General features: G+C 35.9%; 1 protein-coding gene across 1 annotated transcript; it reads left to right on the forward strand.

Moving 5' to 3' along the window:
• Positions 1-521: 521 nt before the first annotated feature.
• LOC149944416 (nardilysin-like) lies at positions 522-15941 on the forward strand. The gene is made up of 23 exons (XM_090176349.1): positions 522-631; positions 809-1003; positions 1088-1169; positions 1235-1335; positions 1892-2018; positions 2162-2380; positions 2435-2492; positions 2853-2926; positions 3142-3211; positions 4534-4611; positions 4952-5186; positions 5261-5495; positions 6006-6038; positions 6101-6151; positions 6215-6261; positions 6319-6446; positions 6620-6770; positions 7545-7832; positions 7896-7970; positions 8034-8177; positions 9852-9988; positions 15132-15432; positions 15489-15941. Exons 2-23 carry the CDS (start codon positions 809-811, stop codon positions 15672-15674), a joined length of 3015 nt encoding a protein of 1004 aa, XP_090032475.1. The 5' UTR covers positions 522-631; the 3' UTR covers positions 15675-15941.
• The last annotated feature ends 6150 nt before the right edge of the window (positions 15942-22091 follow it).

Below are 22091 nucleotides of genomic sequence, written 5' to 3' on the forward strand. Positions count from 1 at the left end.
AATTTCAAAAATGTATGCAGATTTCGATGCGAAATCTCACCAAATAACTAAAATGGGCAAATGAACAGTTTTTGGTCCCGCAATCGCCGAAATTAATATTGTGAAATCGACGGTTAGATTAATCATTCACTGTTTTAACGGTTGAAGAATTATTTCCAATACGGTGGCGGCGACGGCTACGTACCAATTGAGAATAGTACACACTGTGTGCAAAACGGTAGAAGTAGATAATAAATTCAAATGAGGAAGTAAGAAAGTGATTCCAAAGAATTAGAAAGGATGTTTGAGTTCGATAATTGCCATTTAAGAGAAATTTACCGATTTTTTTGACAAGAAAACAAGTTTCCCGCACAATAAACTCCAGGTAGATGTGCGCTATTAGCCTTGAAATATTTGAACGCAGGTAGTCTGTTCAGACAATATTTTTGATATTTTGTACGCGGGTAAGCTTCATTTGAATAATAGTGGTTGTCCGAACTTGCAGGATCACGAATCCGTGTTTTTTTTTCATTTAATAGAATTAACCGACATACAAGGCCAAATCGTTTTTTTTAACTTGACATACAAGAGTATCCGCTTAGAAGAAGAAGGATTTCGTAGTCGATGAGAATACTTTATCTCGAACATCAAGGTATGTCTGCTTTAGTTCCGTTATTTTCATACAGCGAGTAGTTATTTAAACTTTTCTACTGTACTTAAAATGTGATAAATATTTCAACCCTAACAATATTAATTTATTTCATTTTAAAATTAGTGAAACCCTAGTTTAAATATTACATATTAGCATTTATTACTAAACATATTTCAGATGAATACTGATGTCAAGAGATTGCCAGATCCCATAAAATCGGAGAACGATAAGAGGGAATATCGTGCGATAGAGCTGAAGAATGGGCTGAAGGTTTTACTTATTTCGGACTCCGGAAATTCGGATAGCTCCAACGACTTGCTTAGTGACGAAGAAGGTGGAGGTGATGAAGAAACAGAAAAACATTATAAAAACGTTTGTTGAATAGTTTATAGACTTAATATGCCATAATGCCCATAATTTGTGAATAAGAATTATTAAACAATTATTGAAAATCAGGCTGCAGCTGCTTTAAGTGTCAGGGTTGGAACTTTCAGTGATCCGGATGATTTGCAGGGCTTGGCTCATTTCTTAGAACACAGTATTAATCATTTATTTAAAAAAAAACATAGAATTTCGGAAATAAAGCATTTCATTTTTTTCTAGTGTTGTTTATGGGAAGTGAAAAATATCCCGACGAAAACGGCTACGATTCATTCATCAAAAAACATGGCGGCTCAGACAATGCCCACACCGAAGAAGAATTTGTAAGTGAAAAAAGATTAACAGAACCAGATGCTTTGAAACTTAAAATGGAGACCATTAGCTAGGTTTAAAATTACCCAAAAAAAAAGCTCAGTTGCTATTGATGCTTTTCGAAGACCTATTATATATCAGCACAGATGAAGTTTTTGGTTTTGTAGCTATTTAGACACCTAAAAATTTGATGTTGATTGCCAAATTACTTGATAATCTACATACTATTATGCGATTAAAATAACTATATTTAATAAAAGCTGTACCAACTAAATTTCGAGTCGAATAAATTTATCCGAAACTGTTTATATACTTAATATTTAGGTATACGTTCTCTTTTAAGGGTAGAAACAAGTTTATGTCCGAAACTAGATGGTGTATAAGAAAAAAATTTAAAAACATAAATGGTTTTCGTTTGATAAATGTAGCAGAGCTTAAGTATAAAACGTGATCCGTAAGGCTCGAAGGTTTCGAGTTAACCTAATTTCGTTCTTAGTAAAATTCAATGATACAATATCCTCTCTCGAATGCAGCAACTAAAGAAATTGTCAAAATTTTATATTTTAGACTGTTTACGAATTTGAAGTTAACAGGAAGAAATTGAAAGAGGCTTTAGATATTTTTGCTCAGTTTTTCATTTCACCTCTTATGAAGAAGGATAGTATGGACAGAGAACTCAAAGCTGTAGACAGCGGTAAGTTACCTGGTTATAACAGATTGGCAAATATGAATAAAAAAGATAAACAAAAGATTGATGCGCATAAATAAATTTAAACTAAAATTTGTCAGTATTTAAACTTGGGCTATTTTGCTCTTGTTCGGAAATTGCTTGTATAGAATATCGGCTGGCGTACCCTGAAGATGGCTGGAGAAAGATATTTCTTTTAAATTCTACCGCGAAGGAAGGAAATCCCATCAGGAATTTTGGCGTTGGAAATCTTGAGACTCTGAAAATATTGCCCGAAAGTCAAGGAGTTAATGTTCATTCGCGACTGAGGGAATTTTGGGAGAAACACTATTCGGCACACTTGATGCGATTAAGCGTTATTTCACAAGGTATCTCTATTTCTAGCTGTAAAAAGTCATTCATTGAAATTTGTAATTTTACAGATAGTCTGGACACACTACAAGATTGGGTCATTGAAATATTCAACAAAATTGAGAAAAGGTAAACTTAAACCTCCTTTCTCATACAGACCAAAAATTGAACGAAAATAGCCAATTATGCCTTTCTGCACAGCATTTTTAATCATTTTATTACGGCAACTAAAGCTTTCCATTTAACGTTGTGCAAAAATCGTTTTGGGAAAAGAAACGACTCCACTAAAATTGGCTAAAACAATTCGTATATATCCAATTTAATTTCATTAAATTCCGGTGTAATTTAAATAAAACAATTAAATTTTAGTAACCCATTTTCGACAAATTGATGTGATTGTCGGCACACAAAGTCAAGATTTTCGTTATTTGGTTTGTCGTTTTTAAAGATAACAAAATGTATGTTCTTACCAGATTGACTTCTTAATAGATCTATAACGGCACCTGCATTCGTAGGGCACGAGAATCCTTTTGACACTCCTGGTTTTCATAAATTGTACAGAGGTGATTTTATTATCTTGTGTGTGAGATTTCCCAAAAAGCTTATCAGGGAGAGGATTTCTTATGAACAAAATAATGTCATCTCTCGTAAAATAAGCTTTATTCAGGACAATCCTTCTTGAAATGCTCGAGCAATCTCACTGGTGGTGCTTTCCCAAGAAAAATCGTTTACTGTCATTAATTTATCAACTAAAAATAATAAAGCATTTTCTTTACAGCGTCGCCAATTAGTAAAACTCAGGAATTAAATTTGAAGTGGTCTCTACCTAGTTTAGTTCAACAATACAAGTAAGTAAGATTAATTATTTGAGCATTCTGATTTCATACTGAAAGGAGTGACAAAATTTCTTTTATGTGTATTATACAAAAGCCCTTTAGAGTATTAAAGGGAATATAACATACAAAGCAATATTTATGGAAGTCCCCTTAAATTTTTCAAAATTACCCTGTATAGTGGCAGCAAACATTTCTTAAGCCAAAGGCAAGAGCGGCCAGAGCTGCAAACGTTTGTGCTCCACACCAAATATCTGAGGTTATATATCGTTTAAATATAAATTACAACTACCTTAACACAGGCATCTATCTCCTTCATGTGTAGACCATTTCGTATTGGCAAACATTTAAAGTCAAAACTGAAGTTCTATTAGCGTTTCACATACGGAATCTATAGCTTGAAATTATCATACTAAGGTAGTCTAAAATATCATGGAAAATTAGACGCTACCAAACTCTATGGCACAAACATCATTTTGGTCCCCTAAATATCTAAAAAGACACACCCACAATTAAGGTAATCCAGGATTGGTGGTTTTCGCTTATATTTATAGAAAGTTTTCCGATAGCCATACCCATAAACAACTTAATTATTACCGTTGGAAAGGTTTAATGTTGACCCCCAATATCCAAATTTATAAATAAAATTTAACTATTGGTTTTTCGTTACGATCTAGCATAAACTGATTTCCAAGTCAAATGTGCTATTAATAATCAGCTAGGCTAATACCCCAGGCACCACCTTAGGCCCAAGTCATCTTGCGAATTTTAATGCTTTTAAACAGGTGGCCAGGTTACAATGAGTAGGAGGGTGGTGGCCAGCCCTTCATGCCACGCGAGCCAACAGCTCCTTACACTAACTATTACCGCTAACCTCAACGAGTTTTTATGGAAGGGGAAACCGAAGAACTCGGGGGAAAACCCCTTTAACCAGTGGGGAGATAACTTGAAAACTCATCGCAGAAGGAGTTGTTCCGAGTTTTCACCAAGTGCCACAAATTGTGATTGTACCCAGCTCCTCTTGCTGCGAGGCGAAAGCGCCAACCACTCCGCCACCCCACATTAACATCGCTTTGGAGTATAACCATAAAAAAGTGCAATGGTAACTCCGAGTGGGAAACGTATTTAATAAACATTATTCTATACCTGTCACACCAATTGATCAAGAGATATTGTCTTAAATAGTTATCTTAGCAAAATTGAACTTAAGTGTTTATGGCTGTTGCGAATTCACGCAGCTTTCTTCTTATAAGTTGAAATAGTTTCCCATAGGGTGAAAATTAACACTTTAGATTATCTCTTTCTTTAAAAATTTTAACAATTTCGATCTGATTTAGATGCAACCCTGTGCGATATTTATCATACTTCCTTGGTCACGAAGGTCGCGGTAGCATAATGGAGTACTTAAGAAAAAGGTAATGTTACAAATATTTGAAGACTATAACCTCTTAAGCACAATAAGCTGCAATTTCCATCTCCGCCTTGTCCGGAGATGGAACTTCTGGTTTAAAAACGTAACTCTGAATGGTGCTAGATTTCCTTAAATGCTAAGAGTGCTGCAGGAAAGACCTCGCCAGGCATTGTCGGGTCTCTAATTTGGGGTCTTGTAAAGTCTCCCAGCACAAAGCCTACATTTGTACAAACCCGGCACCCTTTTTTGAAATTGTTACTGATGAAAGGCTACCAGATGCACTTAAGAAAAAAGACAGTTTTCCGATAAGAAAACAAACCTTATTTAGATGTTCGTATTTGCAGGGTTTGGGCCACCAACGTGATAGCTGGAAATAGTGATGATAACCGTGAAAACAATCAACTGAATACCTTCTTCGGAATAAGCATCTCGTTAACGGACAGTGGATTTGATCATATCGAAGACATTTTGTTAGTGGTGTTTCAATATTTAGATATGTTTAAAAAGCACGGGCCGCAAAAGAGTACGTACGAAGAGTTCTGTTCGCTCGAAGAAATGAACTTTAAGTGGAAGGACGAGGTAAGTTGGTTTAATTTAAATAGTAACGTGTTTCTATTGAATGATAGAATAATTTAAAAAATCCTAAAAATTAGGAAGATCCCGAAGAATACGTATCCAGTCTTTGTAGTAAAATGCAAAATATGGAACCGCAAGATGTCGTTAAAGGAGGTCAAGTTATGATGCATTATGATGAGAGCTTGATCCGCGCATGTATCGAAGGCCTCCGTCCCGATAATTGCAATATTATTATTTGGTCTAACCGTTACGAAAAAGGAAATCCTTGTGACCAAAGTGAAAAGTGGATGCAAGTGCCTTATAGCCAAGAGAGTAAATATTAAATGATATTCGTTTTGATAGATTTCTTCGAAGTTATGTTTTCTATTTTAAATTATGTGGAGTTAGAAAATTGCGGAGATAATTATGTCAATGATGATTTAATCAACAAAATTTTAAACTAATCTTTTAATCGGGATTTATGAAATCATTATTTAATATGATATAAAATATATTTTGGTATAATCTTTCAAACTACGTGTTTAAGCCTTAATTTTAATTGATCTGATCATATTTGTCACATTAGATACTACTCCAAAAAGGTTCTTGTAAAGGTTTAAGTGACAGATACCCAAAAGTATAAGCGACTTCCAAAAAGAGTAAATCCCTTGTTATTTTCTTATACAATGTCAGTACAATTTGTTTTTCGATAGCGTTACAAGCTCGCTCAAAAGGTTCTGTTGGAGATAAATTCCTTTTTAATCATACTTAACTGTCTGTCTTAATCTTAAAATATTAATGTACGGTTGATTACTCATTTATAAATAACTCTCGCTTTCCCAGATATTCCTGAAGGATGGATTGGCTCGTGGAAAAGTAAATGTTTTATTCAGATTTTTTTAATAAATACTTACTTAACAAAAATAAATTATTTTCAGGTCCTCCCCCAAATCCAGAAATTTGTTTACCACATCCAAACCAATTTATAGGTAGTGGTAACATTAATATAGATCACTCAAATATATATTTTTATATATATTAACTATTTTCAGCAACGAATTTCGAATTGAAAACTGTCGAACCAGAATACATTAAAGAAGTAAGTTATTCGTAAGATTTTTTATGTAACATTATTGTTGATTAATTTATTTTTAAGGTTCCTCTCAAACTGAGAGAAAATAAATTCCTGAAATTATGGTACAAGAAAGACACCCAATTCTCGATGCCGAAAGGCTACATATACTTGCACCTTAAGACACCATTGAGCAAGTGCTCTCCGCAAAAGTCAGTCACTTTCAATATGATATGATTAGAATTTTGGCAACACAAACCCGGTTGGCAGTGGTCTCGGTCGTTTATTACTATAAAATGAAAACGGCGCATCCGGTTGCCATCTGTGGGATTTTGTTAGGCAATAAATAAATTCGATATAATATTCAGGTTGTTATTATTTTTAGTGGACTACTACTGGATATGTTTATTTGTCAGCTTCTACAGAACTTGGGTCCAGAAGCGTATCCAGCCAAAGAAGCTGAATTGGAATATCAAATTGCTAAGGAGGATAACGGAATTAGAATTCTTGTTAATGGGTTCGACCAAAAGTTACCTGTAAGACTTTCTTTAAGAAATATAATAGTCATTTAAATTGCGTGATTGACTTTTCGACACTGACAAGGAGACTACCCGAGGTGGAAATCATCGATTTTGTTTAAATTCAGAGATTAATTAGACCTTCATGTAACTTAAAAATCCCTAAAGGGAAAAAATGCGATGGGCTTTAGTTTTACCATGGCAACCGAAAACATTTTTGACAACTAAAATATACTATTTCTCTATGTAAATTAACATGGTAAAATCGAAGATTCTAATGAAATTATTTAAAAAATTTTAAACAAAGGTGGTTAAATTTGGGTAAATATCTAATTTTTGATCAATGTGGAATTTTTCGTAACTATCTTAATTAGGGTAAATGTCTAAATTTGGGTAAATATTTAAAATTGGGTATTTAAATTTGGATAAATATTTCAATTTGAGTAATTATTTGGGTAAGTACTTAAATTTGTGTAAATATTTTAATTCAGGTAAATATCTGTATTTGGTAAATATTTTAATTCAGGTTAATATGCAAATTTAGTAAATAACAATATTTAAATATTTACCAATTTTAGATAAATATTTTAATTGACTTTTCGACACTGAAATTTTGAGTGATGGCGAATTTTTAATGTTGACAATGAGGTTAAAGGACCAATTTTTGGTCAGAGTTTTAGTTTATCAAGTGGTTTTCAAGATTTTCTTAAATATCCTTTCCATCGTAAAAACAACTTCTAAAGAAGTTCTAGTGCCGTACTTTAATTTATTTCATACATTATTCTTTTAAAGGTTTTACTGGCAACTATTCTGGACTACTTTATGGATTTTGATGTAAACGAAGAGATGTTTGAAGGATTGCGAGTGCAATTTTTGGAAGCCTACTATAATGCTTTTATAAAACCAAGTGAACTTGGTAAATCGCTGAGGTTTTACGTACTTGAGCTGCAAAATTGGACCTATATGGATAAGAGAGCCATGATAGAAAAATGTACTCTGCAGAATTTGAAATCATTTTGGCAACAACTCATCAGCCATTTATTCATCGAAATAATGGTTCATGGAAACTTCACGCCCAATGTAAACTTAAAAAAAAAAATGAAATAAGTTATTCTTTTAAAATAACGATAAATAAATTTGCAGGAATCCCTTGAAATTGCTGACATGGTTCAACAAAAACTGAAATACGAACCACTTCTTCCGGATATGCTACCACAAGTTAGTTACAACTTATGCTTCTGAGAATTGAGACTTGAAAATTTAACTTTGCTTCTTTAAAAGTTAAGGACATTGAAAATCCGGAGAGGAGAGAGAACTTTGCGTGTCATGTCTTTCAATAAAGACGATACCAACTCCAGCGTGACCAATTATTACCAGCTTGGGAGAGGAACTATCCAGCTTTCTTGCATGAATGAATTACTCTTGGTATAAATGCTTATGTTCTAGCGTTTTACAATCTGCCTCCGCAAAATTCGTGAGATACTGGGAGTTCGTTCCAAGGCTCTTCGATCGCATTTTAATGTCCCTTATGATGCTTGAAATTGGTTTATTAAGAGAGCTTCATTTAGCAAGAACTTTTATACGGTTTCTATCAGTTGCTAAAACGTCTCTGATATTCAGTCTAAGTAAAACGCCTTTTCTATTCCGACCGAATCGAAAAACCGTAGGAGTTCTTTTTTTTCTCTGTTTCCGTCCGAGTTCATTGAATTCCCGGAACACGTGCTGTAGCTCTCAGTCAGTACTACATTACGATTTGGGTGCCCTTCTCTATCTCTTCTCTATCCCTTGTGTTTGTACCCCCTTTCCCTTCCACTTGCCTTCGATCGTCGCTGCGGAATCTTGTCTCCGGTTTTTTAACGAAGCATATAGAGGATGCTGGTTCAATTGGTAAAGCTGAACATGGACGCGTGAGGAAAAATTTGACATAAAAAGATGTACAACCGTATGTAAAGCGTAACTTATATTTTTTTACCTTAGTTTGCAATATTTTATATTAAGATTTGAATTTTGTATGCAGTAGATCATTTGCATAGTCTGGATTCTTCACAGAAAATATGTCTACAAGGATTTAGAAGGCTTTAGAAAAATATCCGATTCCTATACCAAAAATCATATTCTTTTAACGAGTCCGTACCGAAATCTAGCCAATTAAACAATTCCGTTTGATTACCTCGAATGAATTTCGTTTAAGTCCGATTCCATCGGTTAAATTTCAAACAATTTCTTTAAATTCTGAGGAAAACATATTTATTCGGATTATTATGTTAATGAAGTCTCCATTTGTAAAGATGTCGAAGCTTCTTTATTCAGTTCAATATGTAATTATGCGTAAAAACGCATCTGCACTCCCTAGGAAATAAACGATAATCAATTAATTTTAAGTACGACTTATATCTTACAAACTATATAATTGTTTCCTGTTTCCCTCGCCTCATTGCCTGAAATACTCTTTTTCGCGGCTTTCCGCCCTCTCTTATAAGCAGTCGCGCGTCCGCGGGGGGGAGTCCAGGATTGGGTCTTTGGTCGGCGGAAAAGGAGAATGGGGGTTTTAATGGCAAAAACTCCAAAGGAGGCGCCCAGCAAAATACCGTGAAAAATAGTGTTACCACATAGTTTCTGTGTAAACACTTATTTCTTTAAGAGCCTTCACACAGCTAATATTATAGGAACTTGATTAAAAATTGCAGATGTCTTAAAATGAACGTAGATAATAGCAAAAAAAAAAAAATTGGGCTCCTAATTCTCGCCATAAACAAATGTGCGGACAACCAACTATGTATTGATTTATACATAAATGACTTTTTTTTTGACATGGTCGAATTAATTCCGGCACCAGTGGGGGAGAGAAAACGTAAACGACTTGCGCTTCAATTGGATCGATTAGGGAACTAATGAGTAACCAAGACGATTGAATTTTTATAAATCGTTTGAACAAAATCTTTTACCTAACAATACAAACATTTTCCATCTTAATACAATAATTTTTACCCACATTTTTTATATTAATTTTTAATATTTTCTTCTATACTTATTTTTATATTATTTTTTCATATTTAATTTTATATTTATTAACATGCTGCTATAAAATTATATTTTAAGACAATCATGCAAGAGCCATGTTTCGATCAGTTGCGAACTAAGGAACAATTAGGCTACGATATCAGTTGCGCTACTCGAAGCAATTATGGAATCTTGGGATTTGCGGTTATTGTGAACAGTCCAGCGGATAAATTTAGGTTTGTTAAATCGAGTTCCGAAGGTAATTCAATGTGTCCTCATTTTTTTCTTTTGGGATATATATACCTAAGGCATGTAAAACACATATACTTTCGTGACCCGAATTGTGTAGAAATTTTCCATATAAGACTAAATATCTTAATCTCACATGTATTGGTGTATCATTGTCTTCCAGTCTCTCAATTAATATAAATAACATAAATTGCATATACAGAGTGTCTCTATTTGCTCGATCAGGCCATTTTTCTCAAAATGTATTTATTATAGGTATGGAAGGCTTTGGTTACTAAATTTCAGAAAAATCGAACGATTTTGTGCCGTTTTGGAAAATATATTTTTTCACCGGTAGGTGTCACGCAAAATGTTTCAATAGAAAAGTTGTAGGGCATAGTCGAAAGTGTAAAAATAATTTTGGTTCGGTTGAAAAGACCTATTTTTCACTGAGTTTGGAGGTCAGGGGAAAAAACAAGGTGTACTATAGTGAGTTGCAGGCTAAGAAAGACAAAATATATAGTACAATCAGCGCAAGGATGCCATTTTACGGTCAAATTCGAAGTTTGCTCTTTTTGTCGTCTTTTAGCGCCATCTAGAGACCGAAATTGGAATCTTTATTTTTCAATTTCATAATTGTGGTGGCGAGCAAATTTAAAAGATAAGGCATTCCTATCATTCTTAAATTTAAAATAGTATGTAGAATTATTTATTTTTGTAAATTTATTTCTACGTCTTACCAGTTAAGTCACCAGTTTCTTTTAAAATAGTTACAACGCTTTCTTGGGGGTAACGTGGTCTTAATGAGCTATAGACGTTTAAAATTATATTTTTATCTTTACTTGTTAACAATAAACCTTTATCATGCTTTTTATAGTAACCTCTTGGGCTATTTAAAATATTTGGAGCTTCAATTATCGAACCTTCTTTAGCTGTATTCAGTAATTAAATTCGTGACAACATGAAATTAAAAAATATATTCCAATTTCGATTCCTAGATGGCGCGAAAAAACGATGAAACTCACAAAATTTGAAATTGACCGTAAATTGGTCTAATTTAAATTACGCGCGGTCGACTGGCCGGAAATGATCTGAGGTATCCTTGCGCCAACTGTACTATATATTTTGTCTTTCTTAGCCTGCAACTCACTATAGCAGGCCTTTAACGAATTGTAGGTAACATGCATTTCAGTTATAAGATTTCGAAAAATAAACAAATAATAATTAGCCCAAGTGACAAATGTTTTTTAATGACTTCTACAAAATGTTTTCAAAAATTCCACCTTCTGATGCAATGCACAAATATGCACGATGTTGCATATTGCGAAATGCTCCCCGAACCATTTCTGGAGTCACTGGTGACATGCTTCGATGATTCTTTGTCGTAAATCTTCAACGCTCGTCACGGGTGTTTGGTATACGTAGTCCTTTACGAATCCCCAAAGAAAAAAGTCGAGTGGTGTTAGATCAGGGGATCTTGCAGGACCAGTTCTTCCGATCCATCTTCCAGGAAACTCGTCGCTTAGATATGCAACCAAGTCACGATATTGGTGAGGTGGCGCCCATCTTGCTGGAACTAGATGCGTCTGTACTCGGCCAGAGGAATGTCGTCCAACACGTCGGATATTTCATTTTGAAGGAACTCCAAGTAGTTTTGACCGTTCAGACGATTTGGCAGGAAGAACGGGCCAATAATTCTGTCACCTAACAGACCAGCCCACACATTTAAGCGACACTGCACTTGGTGGCGATGAGGAAATCCCCAGTGTGGATTCTCGTAGTCCCACATATGTTGGTTTTGACGGTTGTAAGGCCCATCTCTTCCGAATGAACATTCGTCGGACATCAGTAATTGATCGTGAAAATCCTGGTATGCGTCAGCCATGAGGTAAAACCAATTGCAGAAGTCGAGTCGGCGCTGTCTATCACCGTCATGCAGTCCTTGGTGAAGTGTCGCTCGATAAGGATGAAAATGGTGTCTTTTTAGTGTTCTCCAAACGTAGTTTCGATCCAACCCTAAGTCAAAGCTGGCAGTCCTGACGCGCGCTCGAGGATAGGCGACGAAGTAGGCAAGTAGCGTGTTTTCCATGTCGATGTCCTGGAGACCACGACCACGAAACCTCGGATTGATATTACCCCAGTTGTCGAAGTCGCGGACCACTCTAAGAACCGTCGTATGACTTGGTCTGCAATTGGGAAAACTTCGTCTGAATAACTGACTTACTAGATTAGCATTACGACGACCTTCTCCGTAAAATAATTCTAGCATATGAGCGCGCTGATCTCGAGTGTAAAGAGGCATACCGGACAACAATCGGCCAAACTGAGATAATGTTTTAACTTTGAAATGTAAACGCTTTAAATACTACTCGGACAATTGATATTTCACGTTAAAAAACAACAAAAGAAAAATAAGCGTAATTTTTGGTCTACAAATCTTTGTTTGATGATCTTACTCGTAACCACGTCGAAATGGAAGACGTGGTCTTTGTCTACTTTGTCTAATTAGGTGTTGAACGTAATAATTTTCTTTAACAATAACTTTTTGAAGATCTGATTATTAACTACATAGCTGAAAGCATAAGTTCCCTAAAATAAATGTACATGTGTGTTGAGATTACGTACGATTATTTACGTTAAAGGCTATTGCCTGCTAGTACAACTTGTTTTTTCCCCCGACCTCCAAACTCAGTGAAAAATAGGTCTTTTTCAACCGAACCAAAATTATTTTTTCACTTTCGACTATGCCCTACAACTTTTCTATTGAAACATTTTGCGTGACACCTACCGGTGAAAAAATAAATTTTCCAAAACGGCACAAAATCGTTCGATTTTTCTGAAATTTAGTAACCAAAGCCATCCATACCTAAAAAATAAACCCTGAAAATTTCAGAACCCTAGCAAAAATACATTTTGAAAAAAATGGCCTGATCGAACAATTTGAGACACCCTGTATAATAGTAGAAAAAGAACGACCTTTGATTATTTGTCACATATTTAAAATGTTTTGGCATTTTACTAATGACTTTTGACCTTTTAAAATAATTTCCATTCTTTCGGAAACTATTTATGAAAAGAGAGGTTAAGCCACCACTCGAAAACATGTAGGATTGTAGACGTACCTTTGTGTGTACAGCCTGGACCTTCTACAAGTTATCTCTACACGTTTTCTGGACATTTTATGGTGCTGAATTAACCTCTCTAATATTTACGCATCAATGGTTAGAGGATTAAAAAAGGTGACACGACTTTACACGGGTATAGGATCATTTATATTTAAAAACTAAAAAAAAACAATAAAATTGACAAGTGTTAAAACGTTCATAAAAAAACTCATCGAAATTGCACCACGAAGGTGACCGAAAATGATGTCTAGTTTAGCTTAAAACACTTTAAAGCTTTATACAAGTCAATTTCGTTGGTTTTTTTTTTAATTTTTGAGTATATTATTTGCGCAAATAAAAGGCTTAAGTTTAAGAAATGGGATCATGTTGCTTATACTTTTCGCATCTTAAAAATCATCTTATTACAAAAAATTTAACTGAGAGAGACTTTTAAATGTAACTGCGGACTAAGTAAGCGAAACAAACGGTTCGTTAACAAAGAGACAACTAGGTCTAATACAATGGATAAGTTAGGAAGACAAACTCTGAAATATGATGGAATCTATATAATAAAAAGCTGTTGGTTCGGTGGTAGGTAGGTTCGTTCGTCAACCGATTTTCGAGATTTCTTTCTCGATTTTCTGACGCTTTTCGCGCGCGCGTTACGGGCGCGAGCGTCGCCTGGCATTTTTTTACGTACGCTGCGATTCGCGTTTTCGTATCGAGTCGGCTTCAATTTCCGATTTGGCTTTTAGTTTTTTAATTAGAAATTTTCAAAAGTGACGCAAATGTCAGTTTCTAAAAATGCTCAAAATCTGTCGCCCCTGAGGGAGGGAGAGGATCGTGCGGGGTTGCGGATTTCGAAGGGGGGGGGGGTCGTGCGGGGTAGTATCAGAAGGCCTCTGAGTTTTGGAAACGGGGGGGGGGGGGGGCTTCGGGTTCGTTCCGATTTGAAATCCCATGGCTCTCTCGCGGCGTACGTTAGTCCCGGGGCCTTTATGCATCAGCCATTCCATTGGATACAGGGGGTTTAAAGGGGTACAGGGAGGTTTGGAGCGACTGCGAGTTTGAGTTATTTTTGCGGGGAAAAGGGTACCACGGAAATTCTCGCGTTGGAAGGGGGGAGGGGAGTACTACAGAAATTCTCGCAAGGAGAAAAGGGGGAGAGGGGTACCACGGTAATTATCACATGTGAAAAACGGAGACGGGGTACCACGGTAATTATCACATGTGAAAAACGGAGACGGGGTACCATGGTAATTATCACATGGGAAAAATGGGGAGGGGGTACCCTGGCAATTTTCACGTGGGAAAAAAGGGGAGGAAGGGCCTAACTGCGGTGGTTTGACTATGGGGTAAAGGGTGCCACGGAAATTCTCGCGTTGGAAAGGGGGAGGGGAGTACTACGGAAATTCTCGCATGGAGAAAAGGGGGAGAGGGTACCACGGTAATTAACACATGGTAAAAACGGAGAGGGGGTACCACGGTAATTATTACATGGGAAAAAGGGAGAGGGGTACCCCGGTAATTATCACATGGGGAAAAGGGGGATGAACGGTAATTATAACATGGGGAAAAAGGGGAGGAACGGTACTTGTAACATGGGGATAAAGGGGAGGAACGGTAATTATAACATGGGGAAAAAGGGGAGGAACGGTAATTATAACATGGGGAAAAAGGGGAGGAACGGTAATTATCACATGGGAAAAAGGGGAGGAAGGGCCTTACTGCGGTGGTTCGACTATAGGGTAAAGGGTGCCACGGAAATTCTAGCATGGGTAAAAGGGGGGGGGTGCCTTACTACAGTGAATCGACTATGGGGAAAAGGGTGCCACGGAAATTATCCTATGGGAAAAAGGGGTTGGGGGCGTACTGGAGTGGAGCGCCTCGAAACACACAACTAGCTGAGGGCCTGTAAGGCGGGCTTCTCGGCTAGTCATCTATATTGAAACGAAATCGACTCTTGCATAGCTTTTTCATTCTTATCCTGCTCAATTTTAATTCACCAGTCCTTCAATTACTAAGATGTTTACTATTCTTTTTATAGCTGTTCTCACTTAGACCAAAGAATTGAAAATTTCTTAGAAGGTTTTCAACAGCAAATTTCAGGAATGACTGAAGAGGAGTTTGAAGTTAGAGTTTCGTCTCTTATAAAGAGCAAAAATTCTCCCGATTTGCACATGGGAGTCGAAGCAAACCGTAACTGGTCTGAAATTGTCAATTCTTGGCGTGTTTTTGATCGTCTTAAACGTGAAACCGAGTACTTGCGAAATATTAAAATTAAAGGATTCAAAGACTGGGCCGCAAACATAATGAGCAAAAGATTTGTGAGAAAATTAAGCATTCAGGTAACCTCTAACAAGCTTCATTTTATTTATTTTATTAATAATGATTTTCGAATTAGGTCGTAGGACAGGGCGACAAAGCTGTGAGTGAATGCATTCCTTTCAAGAGCTCTTCTACTGACGAGATGGATAACGAGTTGCAATACTTCTATTGCCAACAAAGCAACAAGGAAAATTTTATCAAAGAAATTTCTAAATTTAAGAATAACTTGCCAGTTTTTAATGTTTGCAGAATTAACAATTAATTTTAAAGATTTTTAATTATGGATAAAAGCTATGCACTTTCTTAAAAATTATATTTTTAGAAAAGCAAATTTAAAGTCTGATGCAGTGCGCAGTTAAGAGAAGAGATAGACTCAGGTTGCTTCGACAGTTTTATCCCAGCTTAGATTTCTTTTTACTTTTACTTAAAACGATTCAATTATAGAAACTCATTAATAATTAACAAAGGTGATGGTACAACAAAAATAATTTTAATTATCGCTTAAACTTAATAAAAATATCTTTTTCTCAATGCTTTAATTTTTAATTTGCATAATAATGTAATGTTTTCCTTTTACCAAATAAAATTATTCACGACTCTTTGATAACTTATTAATAATTATTAATCACCCCCCTTGAGTGGATTTACATTTTTTACACAAAGATGACCCCAAACCATGTAGTTGTGAAGTTTTGCAGGAGATTGCGGAGGAACTACTAGGGCTCGGATTTTTCTGATCGTTTCAACCGGTAAATTCAGTTAACCATGATTAATCGGAAAACTTCCAGATAATTTAACGGTAAAATCTCGAGTTTGTTTATCAACTAATTATATTTTTTTTTTTTTTTGACATCCACCCATCGGTGTCGACCCAAGGCCTTAGACATCAGCACACAATAACTGATTAATCAGGGCGAGATATGTGTAACGGCCACGCCAACGGGGGGATACGTGGGGACAGGGGTGGGGACACCCGTGGCGGAAGTATTCCGACCACCCGTTGGGGGATTGGTGGTCGTCCTCACACGGCCATCCACAAACTCTGCCTCCCGGACGCCTGGGATTACAGGAGTGAGCCACTACTCCCGGCTCAACTAATTATATAAATTGAAAAAAAAAAAACATTATCTTGATCGCAATAAATTCACCGCCGCCTTACTTACCCCGAATGTATTTTTTTATCATGAAGCCGATATGAACTTTTATTTAAATAAATTTGTACACACTTGTTTTTTTAAGAGAAATAAGATCAAATTATAACTCTTCGAAATATTTACGAATTAAATATTTACCGAAAAAAAGCAAATAGTTTTTCTCTGGAAATATAGACCATATTTCTTCGTTAATCAATCATATTTGTTGTTCCGGTTGCGATGTGCCTCGACTAAAATGTAATAAAACACTAATGGAAAACTCGTATTAGTCTACCCATGGATAATAGTCAACTACTTTATCTATTTTTATAATAAAAACCATAGTTTAGCAAATAATATAACTATGTTTTCATCTGGTGCTGCTAGTATCTTACACTTAATTCCGAAAAGGATGGATAGATAAATCACGAAATAAACCGAAGTGTCAATGCTGACTAATGAAACGGTGAAATACATTTTATTTTAACAAAATGGATAAAGTTGGTCATAAAATTCCCTTTCTAATCTGGGCCGCGGAAGTCTACAGACATCTGGCCAGAGCGCAATATAACCTGTGTCGTTTGCGCAGTTTACTAAAATATGGAGCGACGTTTGAGTGAGACCCGTGGGCATTTTTAGTCCTCAATGCCCCCACAACGCGATTGAGTGACCAGTCCTTACAAGCACCCGGGTACAAGTATCGCACTTTCAATAATCAGCCTTTTCAGTTTACATAGAGCCACGTAGTGGCAAATGCAAGAAGCTCATAAACTGCTGGATTTTCGTCTGCTAAGCAGACGCTTTATGGAAAAATCGTCTGCTTAGCAGACGAAAATCCAGCATTTCATGAGCTTCTCGCATTTGCCACTATGTGGCTCTATGTAAACTGAAAACGCTAATTACGTTTCTTTCTCCACTTCTGAAATAATATCCTTTTAGTAAGCTATGGAAATTTTACTTCCTTAATAGACAACATAAGTAAGGACTAGTAAACGTGTAGGGTGAATAAATATAGGAGTTATAGTCTTACAAGTTTACTCATTTTCTCCCAAGTTAATTTTTTCTACGCTTAACTTCCATAGTGTGCGTATAGATAATGTCAACAGTAGCAGACGTTGTCGTAGACAAATAAGTTACACGTAGAAAGGAGTTCTTCATAGTCCTTCAAAGAAAACAGGGGTCGGTTGCACACAGCAAAGCTATACGATATACACTCAGTGGCGTAAATAGCGCCCCCGCAGACCTCGCGGCGCGGGGGGGCCCCCGAAAACTAGGGCAGCCCCAAACGTATATGATTGAAATTGATGCTTTTTAAAAGGACCCCGAGTCGTTTTTCAAGGGGGGCCCCGGAGTTCCTAGTTACGCTACTGTATACACTCCTAAAAGTTGCCGGTGGTAATTATTGTTATATTATTTATTGGCGCCAAACCGGAAAAACTAAATAACATTTCTAGGAATATTTTAACAATTCTAGGAAGATTTTCAAACTTCTAGGAATATTTTCAAACTCTAGAAATATTTTCAAACTCTAGGAATATTTTAAAATTACCTATCAATTTTAAAAATCCTATATATTTTAAAGCGTTTCCTAGTTATTTTAAGAGAGACGTTTCCTACATATTTTACGGACATATATTTTTCGGCAAAACGCGGGAGAGAAAGCAGCGCTTGTAGTTTCCAATCGGAGAGTTGAGTGTGAACACTGTAAAGGCTAGCTATGATGGGATGGTATGTACTTGTACCGTTGATGGAGTGGTACTTGTACCGTTGACCATAAATTTTCTTGAGGCGAGAACACGTAGAGCTCAAGCATCCGAGTTCAATTAGGAATTTGGAGACCAGGTTTTCCAGAGGATACCCGTAAATCAGATCGCTTATTGAAGGATGCAGATTCGGACACTAGATCTTTCAGTGGAGGCTTATCATCAACGGTACAAGTACCTCTCCATCAACGGTACAAGAACCATCCCTGCAATGGTACAAGTACCATCCCATCAATGGTACAAGAACCATCCCATCAATGGTACAAGAACCATCCCATCAATGGTACAAGTACCATCCCATCAATGGTACAAGAACCATCCCATCAACTTTACAAGAACCATCCCATCAATGGTACAAATACCATCCCATCAATGGTACAAGAACCATCCCATCAACGGTACACGAACCATCCCATCAATGGTACAAATACCATCCCATCAATGGTACAAGAACCATCCCATCAACGGTACAAGAACCATCCCATCAATGGTACAAGAACCACCCCATTAACGGTACAAGAAACATCCCATCAATGGTACAAGTACCATCCCATCAACGGTACAAGTACCATCATAGTTCGCCTTTACAGTGTTCACACTCAACTCTCCGATTGGAAACTACAAGCGCTGCTTTCTGTCCCGCGTTTTAAAAATATTCACTGAAAGATCTAGTGTCCGAATCTGCATCCTTCAATAAGCGATCTGATTTACGGGTATCCTCTGGAAAACCTGGTCTCCTAATTCCTAATTGAACTCGGATGCTTGAGCTCTACGTGTTCTCGCCTCAAGAAAATTTATGGTCAACGGTACAAGTACCACTCCATCAACGGTACAAGTACCATCCCATCATAGCTAGCCTTTACAGTGTTCACACTCAACTCTCCGATTGGAAACTACAAGCGCTGCTTTCTCTCCCGCGTTTTGCCGAAAAATATATTATGTCCGTAAAATATGTAGGAAACGTCTCTCTTAAAATAACTAGGAAACGCTTTAAAATATCTATAGAAAGTTTATTAAAATATATAGGATTCTTAAAATTGATAGAGTTTGAAAATATTCCTAGAGTTTGAAAATATTCCTAGAGTTTGAAAATATTCCTAGAGTTTGAAAATATTCCTAGAGTTTGAAAATATTCCTATACTAGAAGTGTTAAAATATTCCTATACTAGAAGTGTTAAAATATTCCTATACTAGAAGTGTTAAAATATTTCTAGAAATGTTATTTAGTTTTTTCCGGTTTGGCGCCCCATACGTTTCAGCCATGGTTAATCGCAACAATTAAACGTGAAATATTTATTTCAACTACCTTGCGCATAAGTTTTAAAAATCGTTTTTTTTTAGTACGATAAGAAACCAAAAGTCTAAAGATTTTTTTTCCGGTAATTGATAAATATGAATTTTTTAAATATTACCAACTATAAATAAAGAAAAACTCACGGAAGATAATCAAATAAAGTTTTGGCCAAAAAGTAATAGAATAATTTAATTTTTTGGTTGAAAAAAAAACCTTAGGTGAATTTTAGATTATTGGATAATAGTTGAACTAAGAAAAAAACTATTGAACATATTTGCTAATAATTACATCAAAAGATAACTTTATTTAAAAAAATATACGTATTAATCAAATTATACGAATAAAATTGATCGAAAAATATTAACAACATTTTTATTCAAAGAAATATTTTTCGAAAAAATTCGTTTGTGTCTTAGTTACGGTTAAAAGTTTACCGACACCGAGCCCTAGGAACTACAAACCACTTATCTTATTACACCAATTGACTTTCAAATTAAACATTTTACGCAGATAAATCAACAGAGCAACCCACTTAAATGGCAGCAATGATAACGTTCACAAATATTATAAGCACAGTTCTTTGGTAGTTTTTATCGTTTTAGATGGCTGACGTAGACAAAGAAAGCACAGTTCATTTTGAAGAAATAAAAAAGCGAACGATCATTTTATGCTCTATTATTGATTGTTGTCTAGATAAAATATCTATCAAAATTCAGACTCTATTGCAGTTTTTCGAAAGTCAAATCTTAACTTTAATGACGAATGGGTACGCAGTTAAAGATAACTTACTGAACTAAAAAAAACCTAAGGTTTTGTTTCCAGCCGTGATCCTGTCGTTGTTAGTCCAATTTCTATATCGCTTCGCGTTAATTTTTTTATTTTAAATTGGTTTAAAACGTGGACATCGATCTTCGAAACAAAACGCGATTGGAAACATTGTTACTTTGTATCATGGTTGTTTGTTAGTAAACAGTATATTTCACGTTTCATCTCATTAATCGTAAGAATATTTTAATTTAATTAATTTTAAATAATCCACAGTCAAGCACGAAATCTGAGGAAAATAGTAAATATTTCACTTAAAATATCGATCAATTTCGGAATATACGGCCGTCAACTTAATCGACCAAGAAATATAGGATTGTGGAAGTATTACGTAGGCTCGTGGGATTATCATAACATTATATATTTACTAATCTTAGAATAATGATCAGTAATGGCGCAGTTTTGTCCCGAAACAAAGTCTGCACAAATGAATAAGAAACGCTTGGAATGCGTCAAACAATCCGTAGGTAATATATGGAAGCTAAAATGTACAGTCCTGATCAAAAGTTTCTGGCCGTTTTTGTTTGGCAGTCAATTTGTTTCTATTTTAGGTAGAGAGCCGAGTGAGGGCTTCACGGAAAGAATACCCTCACGAAAAAATTATGCCTGTTACGATAATGCTCTACCACTAGTAGGGCAAAACCCATACCGGAAATAGTAAAATCCCTCCGAAATGGCGTCACGAAACAATTAGTATAATTTGTCGTGCTTACGCTCGTTCGACGCGTTATCCTATTTAAAGGGAATATAACCTGCAAAGCAATCTTTATGGAAGACCCCTTCAATTTTTAAAAGTTCCCTGTACAGTGGCGCCAAACATTTCTAAAGCCAAAGGCAAGAGCGGGCAAAGTTGCAAACGTTGGTGTTCCACACCGAATACCTAAGGTTATATTCCCTTTAAAAACTAAATCTGGGTTCACTTTTCTAATCGGAATTGTGGTTGAAAAGTTATTGAAGAAATAGTGACGACGTAAAACACGAAAATTAACCCTAATTTGGTTTTAAAGTGAAACAAAAGCAAACGTGAAAGTAGTAATATTTGAAATAATATCGCGCGAGACCATTTATTAAATAAATTATAATTATAAATTTTAATAAATGGTCTCGCGCGATATTATTTCAAATATTACTACTTTCACGTTTGCTTTTGTTTCACTTTAAAACCAAATTAGGGTGAATTTTCATGTTTTACGTCGTCACTATTTCTTCAATAACTTTTCAGCCACAATTCCGATTAGAAAAGTGAACCCAGATTTGGTTTTTAAATAGGATAACGCGTCGAACGAGCGTAAACACGACATATTATACTAATTTTTTCGTGACGCCATTTCGGAGGGGTTTTACTATTTCCGGTATGGGTTGTGCCCTACTAGTGGTAGCGCATTATCGTAACCGGCATAATATTTTCGTGAGGGTATTCTTTCCGTGAAGCCCTCACTCGGCTCTCTACCTAAAATAGAAACAAATTGACTGCCAAACAAAAACGGCCAGAAACTTTTGATCAGGACTGTACAGTATTATCTCCCCGGTTTGGGGGGTTGGTCTCGAAGCATTGTTTTGCGTTTAACGAAAGTTTCAAAATCTCTTCGCTCAGTTCATGATAGCTTATCGAGTTGGTTTTGGAAAGTATAAGACCTACGCCAATCGTTTTCAATCAGGACGAA

This window comes from Leiobunum rupestre, chromosome 5 (assembly GCF_980474605.1).
Source record: "Leiobunum rupestre chromosome 5, qqLeiRupe1.1.hap1, whole genome shotgun sequence".
NCBI classification, from domain to species: domain Eukaryota; kingdom Metazoa; phylum Arthropoda; class Arachnida; order Opiliones; family Sclerosomatidae; genus Leiobunum; species Leiobunum rupestre.